We start from the raw sequence: 12807 nt of genomic DNA on the forward strand, positions 1-12807 counted from the left end.
CGAAACAAATTTTTAGTTCTTTTCACAAATTTTGAACGTACAGCTTATCTTAGTTTTCTTAGGTCAATTTCTTCTTTCCTGTGTTGTGATCAAATTCCTCGTAACAATCTGCAAAAATATCAACAGTTCACACTTATCTCTTCGCTGGTTTCTTCAAATATTGACGTACTGCCAATAATAACATAACCTGCACAGACTTGAACATCATTTCGGTCATCGGAAATTCCCATTACTTCCGAGGTACCTTGTACTTCGCTGTCACTTTCACTATTTTCAGGAATAATTTTCTCGTCGGAATTACAGCAATAACCACTGTCACCATCAGTATTGTCACTAAGATCTTCGAAAATCGAGCGCTTGATTTCAGAATCGTCAAAGCGGGCTGCCGTCTTGATTCTAAGAATATGTGAAAGTACTTTCACTTCTACAGCTAAATAAACTTGTCCAGACCGATGTTTGTGTTTCAAAGGCTTTCAATATTGAAGATAAAAGTATAAGTATTCAGCTGGTATCTATATTATAGCCATCTGGTGACCAATTATAAACCTCCGGCGGAAGAACGACACCGTCTCTCAGAAAGACGATCGCACCTGACAAAACAGTGCACCGTCTTCCAGAAAGACGGTCCGCAGTTCTAGGGTTAAAGATAGATAATCAACACAACAGTCAATAAGAAACTTGAAGACTGTTATACACATTGATTTTAACATAAGATAAAGGCACCTAGTGTTTTTTAAAAAGTGCCTAATTACAAACGTTTTAAGATTTTTCAATATGTTCAATTAGAAAATGTTTTTTAATATTACGGTAGGTGCAAACTGTAATTTAAGTACCTTTTTACACACCACATCATTCATGTTTTTTGTAAGTGTGTGTGTGCGTGCGCAAGTTATAACTCACGGCCAGGTTCCAGTCGCAGCCATCTCTACTTGTGATCTTATCTACCTATCCTACTCCCTCCGAATGCCTAAATCTAAATGTTATTTCCAGAAACACAAAAGGCTTTGATATGGTCGAGTTAAGACACGACGCTTACAATCTACCCTGGAATGACATACTCCTATAGACGCCCCTAAGCGACAGATAAGTTACTCGCCCATCTTGCCCCTAGCTAAATATCATTAAAAACATGATGGCCCACCGTGATGCACTTTACTGACGCTTTAAACGAACTCGTGACCAAAGTGACTTTGAAAATTATCGGGTCCTTAGAAATAGTTACAGTTCATTAGAAACCGTAAATTTACTTACTTGCAAAACATGACTGCAAACATGAATTCTAGCAGTGCTTGGAACACGCTTCGTTCCTTAGGCATAGGGAAACCTCAGCAACAACCTCGTGTGCTAGTCATACCACTCGATACGTTAAATGAGTTTTTATACTGAAGACCCCCTAATGTACTCGATTCCCCAAACTCAGTACCCAACTCCGTTATGAACCCTTTACCTGACCAACAACATTTTAGATTCCACCCTGTTACTGCTAATGAAGTTAAAATATTATATTCTATCAAATCAATAGCCAGAAGAGTGGATGATATCCCTATAACTTTCTTACACAACATTATTGGTGCTGTTTTACAAATTATTACCCACATTTTTAACTACTGCCTTAAAAACGGAACCTTTCCTTCACTATGGAAACTAGCTAATGTTACCCTGTGTCCAAACCTGACCCCTCCCTACCATCCGACTACAGACTAATTTCTATCTTGCCAGCGATTTCCAAAGCACTCGAGCGTCTGGTTCATGAGCAGGTGTTGGAATACTTAAACAACCATTCTCTCCTAGATCCATTGCAATCTGGCTTCAAGAAGGGACACAGCACAGCAAGTGCCCTGCTCAAAGTGGCTGACATACAACATGCAATGGACCAAAGACTGGTGACAATACTTACTCTCCTTGATTTCTGTAGTGCATTTGAGACTATAAATATCCAGACACTATTAAACAAGATGCAATCTTACTTCTTCAATCAACAAACTATTAATTTCTTTTCATCGTACCTCAAAAATCGTGCGCAACAAAGTTTCACCCTTGATCAAACCTCTCACTGGCTAACCAGGAAGGAAGGCACACCGCAGGGTAGTGTTTTAGGCCCGTTGCTCTTTATTTTGTACATAAACGACATTTCATATAAGTTAAAGAATTGTAGCTACCCTCTTTATGCGGACGGCTTACAAATTTACTGTCGCTCTAAAATCTCTGATTTGGCTCGTGCCATAACAGGCATCAGTGCTGACCTTCAGCGACTTAATGCTTACTCCTTGAAAAATTCCCTCCTCAACCCCTCCAGGACACAAGCAATCATTATTGGCTCTCAAAAATTGCTGGCCACACTGAGATACATAACTATTCCTCCAGTTATACTGAAAGGTAGTTATTCCATTCAGCCAAACTGTGAGAAATCTTGCAGTGACAATGAACGAAACTTGAAATTGGTCTTAATATATTAAGAATGTGTGTTTAAAAAAATTAGATACTTCATTCGGTTAAAAGAAACAGCGATATTACCTTGTAACGTGAGAGTCAAACTTATACAAACGCTAGTGTTTCTTGTCCTCGACTACTGTGACTTCATTCTGGTAGACGCAACAAAAGAATAGAGTTAAAAACTTCAGCGAGCGCTTAATTGTTGCCTTAGATTCATTTACAGTCTGAGTTACGATACACATATCACCCCATACTATCACACTATTTCATGGCTGAAACCTGACAAACGACGAACGTATCGCATACTGATACATATATACAGACTGCTCTCTGAAGACAGACCCCTATACATTTCGTCCCAGCTTAAGTATTTGTCCTCCTTTCACAGCAGTAATACCCGCTCTGGTTCCTCTCTTTCTATTCCTATTCACTTATCCTCTATGTAAAATAGGGCGGGCCGAAAAAACTCTTAATTCTTTTTTCGAAGTCGTAATACCGCGGAAAAGTTGCAAATTGGGGAGAATAAAACGGGGCAAAAAAGAAACAAAATAGGTTCATTTCTTCCGGTCGCGCACATGCTCCAAAGTTTGCCAAAATTCGGGGAAAATGTATATTTTTACGATAATTTTCTACCTTGCTTAACTTGTCAATATTTAAATGTAATAGCTGTAGTCGACTCTTACTCGAACAAATAGTGATTTAGAAAAAAAGAATGGTTTAAATCGGTTTAGGTCTTTCGCTCGCGCAGGAGCCGTCAAGTCTAACAAATTCTCGCGCTCGTCGTAACTCGCTCGGGTTAAAGACCCTGACGCTCCGCCCACCTACCACTCTCCTCACCACGCCGTGCCAATGTTGTCAGTCTGCACTTATCCCTCGTGTTTGATGTGTGTTTCATTAGCTCTTCCAGTTACTATTGTGGCATTTACATTTACTGTATTTCAATGTTTTTGTGTTATGACATTTTTGTGTAACTTTGTGACTTAACGGTGGTATACAATGGCTGAACCTAAGAAACTCATCACAAGACAGGTATTTGGTGCACTTAGACTTTTCATTGAACAAGCTTCCTACTTGTGAGGACGTGATTCGGTGTTGTTCACAGGAGAGATACCACTTGGCACTTTAATAATAAGAGAGTCAGTTTTTCACACATTGCCAGTACAGTAGCTAACCAAATAATTGGTTTGTATCAGAAAGCATCCATCCAAACAGTTACAGATAAGAGAATTGTGCAGCTTATAAAATCGTTGCATGATAAATATTACAACATTCGAAAATAATTTACTCCGGATCAGAATAAAGATTCGTTTAAGCGAAAATGATCATTGATTTTTGACGTAGCGGCTTGCAAATGCTCCATTGTTAATTGGATTTGTAATAGATGAGATTCAGATTCATCATCCAGAGTTAAATGGCTGTCACACGATCTTCTTTCCGATGATTGAATACGTTTCTTTGTTTCAGACACGTCCAACAGTCCAATTTTTCCTATTCCATGTGCTCGTAATAAGTAAACAAATCTTAGCTCAATAGCAGGTATTTTGTTTGATTTTGCACAAACACAGTTAAGTTATATCGCATATACATAAATCAGAGGTTTTGTTACAAATGCAGTTAACAACAGTAGGGCATTTGCAAGCCGCAACGTCAAAAAGCTATGACCATTTTTGCTTAAATTCGTCAATTTTCTACTTAAATGTATCTTTATTCTTATCCAGAGTAAATGATTATCATGCAACGCTTCTATAGGTTGCACAATTCTCTTATCTGTAACCGTTTGGATGGATGCTTTCTGATACAAACCAATTATTTTGTTACCTACTGTACTGGCAACATGTGAAAAACTGACGCTCTTATTATTAAAGCACCAAGTGGTATCTCTTCTGTTAACACCGAATCACGTCCTCAGATAGGAAGCTTGTTCGATGAAGTTTAGGTGCACCAAATAGAGGGCAATCAAATACCTGTCTTGTGATGAGTTTCTTAGGTACAGCCATAGTACACCACCGTTGAGTCACAAAGTTACAAAAAATTCATAGCACAAAACAAACATCGAAATACAGTAGATACAAATGCAACAGCAGTAACTGGAAGAGTGAATGAAACGCACATCAAACACGAGGGATAAGTGCAGACTGAAACATTGGTGCGGCATGATGGCGAGAGTGGTACGTGGGTGGAGCGTCAGGGTCTTTGACCTAAGCGAGTTACGATCACGAGAATTTGTTAGATTTGACTGCTGTTGTGCGAGCAAAAGACCTTAACCGATTTAAACCATTCTTTTTTCTAAATCATATTGGTTCAAGTCGACTAGAGCTATTACATTTAAATATTGACAAGTTAAGCAAGGTAGAAAATTATCGTAAAAATATAAGTTTTTTCCCCAAATTTTAGCAAACTTTTGAGCACGTGCAAGACCGGAACAAACGAACCTATTTTGTTTCTTTTTTTACCCCGTTTTATTCTCCCCCAATTCGCAACTTTTCCGCGGTATTGCGACTTGGAAAAAAGAATTAAGTTTTTTCGGCCCACCCTAATGTAAAACAATTCCTTTGTTGTGGCTGGTTCTAGACTTTGGAATTCCCTGCCTGTCATTGTCAGACATTCCACCTCATTACTTAAATTTAAGACTGCTTGCCGAGACTACCTGCTGAATGCAGCTGACTAACTTGTATGACTGGAAGATCGAATGAATGTGAGTTAGAAAAGTGTAACATATTTTTGTGTAGGTTATCATTTACTATATAATATTGTGTACTCAAACTCTGCACCCAATGATGTATCACTACAGTGGTTAAGTGTGAGAGAGGGCCAAGAGCCCTACTTCGCCACCTACAAAGGCGTAATAAATGAATAAAAATCCCCCCCACTTATTCCCAACTTCCCCCTTCCCAAATTTCAAGAGCTTTAAGCAGCATAAGTTCCTATGGGAAAGTAATTTAAGATCTTAATGTACTTACTGATCAAATTGTTTCATCTATGCTATTTTAAAGACAGCTGAAAATGACACACTAAGTGGTCGAAACATGTCCTGTATATGATGATGTTTTTATAATTTGGCCAAAAGGCAAGAATAAAGAATCTATTAGGTGGAGTTTTAAATTAACTTGCTTAATAATTTGTTGATGTGATAGGAATGTGGAATTAAAAAATTAACTCTTCTCAAATTTGCAATGAAGATCAAACCCCGATAAGACATGCATGCAACACCACTGTCAACAAGAAGGGATAATCTAGCGTGATTGTATGTACAACTGTGTGTGAAAAAAACGAGTTTCACTGTAATGCTGCAGTACAATGTGATGTAACGGAATGCCTGTTTAACAAAATGTTCAGAATAGCAAAATTGCTCTTAAGGCCCCTTCCCTTTCAATCTTTACATCCATAACCTGCCAAGAACAACTTCAAAGAAAGTTTGCAGGCGATCTGTATTTACTCAGAGTACAGATTTGGCACACTGAGGATATACTTAGAGGACCTACTGTAGCTACCATGTGTGACTATTTTCACAAATGGAGACTCCAGCGAAATCTAGTAAAATGGAAGTAACATCATTCCACTTGCATAACATCGAAGCTAATCGGAAGCTACATGTAATTTTTAACGCAACAGAAGTCTCCCACAACTTCTTCCCAAAATTTCTGGGTGTCACACTGGATCGATCCTTGTTCAAACAGCATTGCTTGAATCTGTCGAAGCTTAGTACTAGAATAAATCTGCTGCATAAACTGCAGGGCAGCTATTGGGGTGCAGATGCAAAGACTCTTCGCACTTGCTTCACTTTCTCTAGCATATTCGGGTGGTGAGTACTCCACTCCTGGGTGGGAAAACAGTGCACATTTGAGCAAGATTGACATACAGCTCAATGAAACCATGAGTTGTTACTGGTACAGTGAGGTCCACTCCTACTCAGGGGCTGCCTGTTTTGGTAAACGTTGCTCGTCCAGGTCTGAGGAGAAAAGCGGCGTAAGTACAGTTGCTCAAGAACACCTTTGCACACATAAGCTCTTGTTCAATGCCTTAAGAGTTCCACCTGTGATAAAATCCTGGAATCCAGTCTGGACTGATCTGCACTCATGAAAAATTCTGTGTAACAGCAGAATGGAGACAGCGATGGGAGTAATGTCCATCCACCACACCAACGCCTTTCTGATTAAAGCCAACGGCCGTAGCAGTGTTGAAACACCGGATCCCGTGAGATCTCCAAAGTTGAGCAACATTGGGCGTAGTCAGGAGTTGGATGGGTTGCCACGTGCTGTTGGAGCGGAAAGGAACTGTCCACCCTACCGCACGTAAACTCCGGCTCAGGTACACATCTGCGGAGGTTCGGACCTGCCTTCAGGCAGAATAACCCTTATCTTACCTCTGATTAAAGACCCAAGGAAGAAAGTATCAGGTTTCGATGTTCCTCGACATGAGTGGTCAAAACTCGAAAATTTCAGAACAGGTCGCAGCAGGTGCTGATATATGATGAAAAGGGGGGGGGGGGGATATTGTGAAAGTGCTGTGTGTGAGTGTGGTGCTGAGAACCAGACATCGCTTCATGTTGAGAGCTGTCCACTGTCAGTATTTAAAGAGAGTTATGGGCTCTGTATGAATTGACACCTAGTGCAGTGGACTGGTTGTTGAAGCTGGACATTCTAGTTTTATTACTTCTATATTTTAATTTATATGTTCATTGTATATTTTTACACATTATGTTGTAAGTGCCATATGATGATGTAATTATGATAATAAGCGTAAGCGTTAACCCTGAAAATATCTAAAATCTTGACAAGGGAATAAGAACTAAAAACCACAGGAAATAAGAAGTTTGATTTAAGATCTAGTGATATAATATAGCAACGCACAATAATCAGAATGTCTCTTCAGAAAAAATTAGTATGATCTTTAGATAGGTGCTGAAACATTTTTTTACCTTCATTGTTTCATTCAGGTGTCATGATGGCTGTTGATGCAGTTAAAGAAAGCTTGAAAATCCTCTCCAAAACTGTGACTACGCCTGAAGAAATTGCCCAGGTTGCTACTATTTCAGCTAATGGAGATCGTCAAGTTGGGGACCTGATTTCAGATGCTATGAAGAAGGTACGATCTTGCAACACATGGCTATTTAATGATTTGCATATCACGACTTACCAGATTTTCACAAAATAGGGCTCATTTTCTGTAGTTTTTGTAGTGCTAAATGTGTATGTGAATCTTACCCTGCTGGTGCCTGGAATGATATATGGGAGATTTACATGCAGTATTGTTATTTTTGCTATATGGTAAAATGAAAAAAAAAATGTGCCAGAATTGTTAACCTGCTGAAAAATTTTCGTAGTCAAACGACACATCAAATACTAAACTAGTTTCACTTGCTGTGATATTTGCAACAATTGATTCTTATTGCTTTTGAAATTCTTACTTTGCATGATTTTTGGATCAGATGTTCCGGATCAAAACCATGTTTCTTTATGAAAGGATTTTGTATCTCGTGCAGGATTTCTTTTGAATTTTGATGTTCTGCTGTAGTTATTTGGAAGTTGGGCATTTCTTTTAAGAATTACGTATTCTGCACTCCTCATTGGAGAACACTGGTCTGGGAAATGGTGACAAACATCTTGGTAACGGTGCAACAAAGTGAACCAGAGAGAATACATTAAAATTTAGCATATTTACCATTGACCTTTGGTTAAGAATACTTGTTATAATTACATTTGCCTTAACTCCCATGTGCACTCTTACTTTAGACCACTTAGGGTACCTATTTGTTAAGATTGATGTTCATACTCTTAATCAGATTCCAGCAAAACTAGAATGTTAGGTAATGTATTGAGTACAAGATAGTTTTTTGCATCTTAGCACCAAACGTCATTAGATATCTCCTATTAGGAGTTATCGCACAAACATGGAGGGCCAAGTGGACAGATTTCTACCTTTCAAAAATATCAAGGTTTGAATCTGTGATCTTGTGGATGTGCTAGTGGTTTCCAGATTAGTTCGTAATTCGGGCATTCCCTTTTATTGCTTCATAACTCCATCTAGTTCACTACCAGTCATTCAGTTTGAATTAGCAGTGAGACGGATCATAGTGTTCTTGTACGTTAAGTGTGTGCAGTTGTATAGTGATATTCATTGAAGACATTAACGTTGTTGCAATATGCCTAAAGTAGCTCAGTTAACCAGTTTAAAATTGGAAAGTTACGTATCAGAATTTAAAGAAGGTGGTTTATCAACTGACAGTAAGATATTTTGTAATTTGTCATTGTACAGTGACATCTACTCAAAGGTTCCTTGTGCAACAGCACGTTTCAACCAGTAAACACCAGGCTAACAAACAACGAGATTCCAAGCAGAGACAGTTGTTTCCAACACAACCAGCAACTTCCAGAGTTCAACACCGATCTCTGCCGTGCTCTCATCTCTGCTGACATACCTCTCTTCAAACTGAATAATCAGTGCTTCGGGGAATTCCTCGAGAAATGTACTAAACGATCTATCCCGGATGAGTCAACGTTCAGAAAAACGTACTGTTCAGCCATATACGATGAAACTGTTCGGAAGATAAGGCAAGAGATTAAAGACGGTCCAATTTGGGTTTCCATTGATGAGACAACAAAGAAGGCAGGCTAATTGGCAACGTAATCATTGGTTTAAGCAAAGATTATTGTAAATCGATTCTCTTACACTGTGATGTTCTAGAAAAGTGCAATAACAAAACTATAGCAAAACTGTTCAATGAGGCTATGGGTATCCCCTGGCCACAGGGTGTTAAGTATAATAAAATGTTACTTTTTATTAGCGATGCCGCACCTTATATGATATAAGCCGGAGAAGCATTATGTGTTGTATATCCTAAGGTGACTCATTTAACATGTGTAGCACATGCCTTTCATCGTGTGGCAGAAGTGATAAGAGGCAGTTACCCCAAAGTAGATTTATTGATTTACTCAGTGAAAAATGTTTTTCTTAAAGCCCACAGAAGAGTTCATCTTTTGAAAGAAATGTACCCAGAGATTCCATTGCCGCCTAAGCCGATTCTAACTAGGTGGGGTACGTGGCTGCAAGCGGTTGAATATATAGACTGTATTAAGAACATTCTGCATGCTGTGGACTCTGAAGATGCAGCCTCACTTGAAGCCGCAAAAACAGTTGTCTGCGATACAAGTGTGAGAAATGACTTGTTACATTCAGGATAATTTTTCATGCATCACAAAAACACTGAAAAGGCTCCAAAACCCGCATCTCACTTTCTGAAAGTTGTGAAATTGGGAATAAAACTGTGGAACAACTAAATCGTGGTACAGGTAAAGTTGCAGATGTAGCAAACATGAAGATGACCCCTGTACTTTCAAAGAACCCTGGATATGAAGAAATGACAAAGGTTTCTGCAATGCTGTGTGGAGATTTAAGTGTAAAATTATCATTGGATTTAACCCCAGCAGATATTGTGAAAGTGAATTATGCCCCCATTACCTCTTCCAATGTTGTACGCAGTTTCACTCAATATAAATCTATCCTTAGAGATAATAGGAGATGATTCACTTTCCAGCACTTAAAAGAACATTTTGTAATGCATTGTTTTGTTAATTGAGAATAAAGGATTGTGTGTTCTTTCAATATATTAAAATGAGAAATGCAACATTATGTTGCATGTAGATCTACTTTGCTTAGCTCCTTCGAACTTTGATATTAAATAGAAATTGTTATATGTGTAATTTTTTTAAGTCCATATATAATTCCATATTTCAATAAAAATAACTAAATATATATGTACATATTTCAATAATTATTAGTACATATAAATCCGTTCCCTGATTGTAACACACTTTTAGGTATAACTCATTCCTGGTTGCCAGCGTTTCGCCCTAGTGTGCTAAGTCAGGCTCATCAGTTGGTAAATAGCACACCAACTAAGACGCATGGCTAGTGCGTACCGTGGAGGCCACTGTGTAGGCTATTCGGATCCACCGGCAGTGCCAGTGCACTGAGACACTTTGTCTCATTACCAAAAATTGATGCCTGCCTGGCCATCAGTTGATTTAGATGTCTATTCCCATTTAAATTGGTATTATAAATTTACTCATTTGGGACAAATATGTCAGGTTCCCTATGGGAATCTACATCTATATCATCGAAAAATACTTTCTTGTACTCGGTAGTTTTGGGCAAGAAATGATGCGATAGTGCAAAAAATCTATTAATTTACCATGAAAATATAAAATAAACACCTATTATAAAGACTTTTAAAATATGTGGTAATTAGGATCATAGATGGGGCTACTTGGATCACACAGTTTCGAGCACTTAAATTGCGTACAACTTACAACCTAGTGTCGTAAAATACTCTTTAAATGTGTTTGTACCAGAGTGGAATAGAGCGTCACTAGTCACTTCTGTGCTGATTCTCTCACCGAACAAGTGCAGTGGTACTTCCTACCGGCTGATACAAGCATGTTGTCCAGTATTTGGAATGCCCGGTTTCGCAATAGGAATGCTGCTACCTGGGTAGTTGACATCTGTTTTGAAACTCATCCGAAGCTGTGTGATGGACGTTCGAAGAAGTTTTGGACCCCAAAATATTGGAATAAGTTATGCAAGAAAATGTGGTAATACTTAGTGACCGGAAGCATTCTTTGTATAACTGTGGCTTTTAAAAGCCAGGCCTTTATTTTCAGGTATATTTCATGCTTTTCTGTACATTTGTCACATCAGGATTTACGTGAACAGCTGCACTTGAGATAGACCACAGTTTAGGTTAAGTATGCTATCAAGTGCTCGGACAGTGCCGTAAGTTCCACTTTTGCAATCTATTAGTTTCATGTACGTATTGATGGTTAAAACACTCATTTATAAAGAACAAGAGCCTTCCACCTAATCAATAGTTCATTGGTATATGGTTACTAAAACATGTCTATCTTATTAATATATAGGATTGGTTTCGACCTCTAAATGGGTCATCCATCCTCAGCTGATCGTAGAACATGACATTAACATAATATTTAATTAAAGCATCACTGAATCAAACAATGTCATATTCTATGAATAATAGTATTGTTGAAATATGTTTTGTGTTCTATTCTTGGTCTAAAACAATCTTCAAAGTTTATGACATGCAGAGTGAGACTTAACAACTCTGTTTATTCCACTCATAAACAACACATGTTAAAATGTGATATCAATGTTTTAAAACTTTGATCTGTGTTGGTAAACACATTGGATAACTATGCAGGCGAATTTGTGCAGTATGTTCTAGTACCGTATGTTCACGAATGTGGATTGTTGATCTTGATAATTGCGTTTGTTCAGTTTATTTCACCACTTAATATTACATTAAAATATCTCATTCCATTTATAGTATCAACCTCACTGTCTGGCATTTTGTAGGTACGAGTGCTCCCTCTTTATAGTTGTTTGCATGGGACATGACGGTTATCTGTGTGAACAGAAAGAAAAATAAAATGAGTATTTTCATCTTGTCAATTTAGAATGTCTATTGAACTTGTGAAATGTGTGTATGTACTTACTGCCATTGTTAGTTGGTTTGTGCTGTTTGGGAACACGTCGTGCACTGGTCCCCATACATCTGGGGCTGATGCTTGCGGCTGTGCGGTGGGGGAGCAAGAGGAGCCCCTATTGAGAGGGGTGGGATAGAGTGGGGCAAGTCTTCTGGGTGTTCCTTAATGTGTATTGGGTTTTGTTTGTTAACTTTAAGTGTTTTTAAAATAAAGGGATAACTGTATTGAGAAGGATGTTTACTCTATCTGTGATTTCATTTAGGTTGAAATTTGGATTTGCATACTGGTCCATACTTCTGATATATTGACTAAAGGGCCCTTGCGGTTTGTACTTAAAATCTGCATATCGTTTTCAGTGCTGGTGAATTTGTAATCCTCAATGTGTTGTCTTATGGACGAAAAGTTATGTTTTATGCCATTAATATGTTTATTATAATGCTACACTCCTGAATGTCTATTTATCATTAAGAGATTTAGTACATACATATCCCACGTCGTTCCGTCTTAAGCGTTGGGTCGGCGAACGAGGCTTCTCCACCACCTGCGGTCCCTGAACTTACCTCCTTCGATGCTTTCTAAAGTATGTCCTCGCTGTTGAATGTCGAATTTTCACCATGTCCTTGTACCTGAGTCTTGCTCGCCCTCTTGGTCTTTTCTCTTCAAGTTTTAGATCATACATTTGTTTTGGTAATCTGTTATCTCCCATGCATCACATATGTCAATACCATCTCAGTCTCTATGCTGTTATTCTGTCCGGCAGTCTTACAACTTGAGCCTGCCTACGGATTTCCTCATTACGGACTCTGTCCCTCCGTGTTTTACCGATCATGCATGCAAGCAAAGCAGTCGCCTCCATACAGGCCATGAAGGCCCT

General features: G+C 38.5%; 1 protein-coding gene across 1 annotated transcript in view; it reads left to right on the forward strand.

Moving 5' to 3' along the window:
- Positions 1 to 12807, forward strand: part of Hsp60A (Heat shock protein 60A) — a 107233-nt gene that overhangs the window by 18889 nt on the left and 75537 nt on the right. Inside the window, exon 4 of the mRNA XM_067150065.2 lies at positions 7370 to 7518. Coding sequence (XP_067006166.1) covers positions 7370 to 7518 — 149 coding nt within the window. The remainder of the gene's footprint in view (positions 1 to 7369; positions 7519 to 12807) is intronic.

This window comes from Anabrus simplex, chromosome 6, assembly GCF_040414725.1.
Source record: "Anabrus simplex isolate iqAnaSimp1 chromosome 6, ASM4041472v1, whole genome shotgun sequence".
NCBI classification, from domain to species: Eukaryota; Metazoa; Arthropoda; class Insecta; order Orthoptera; family Tettigoniidae; genus Anabrus; species Anabrus simplex.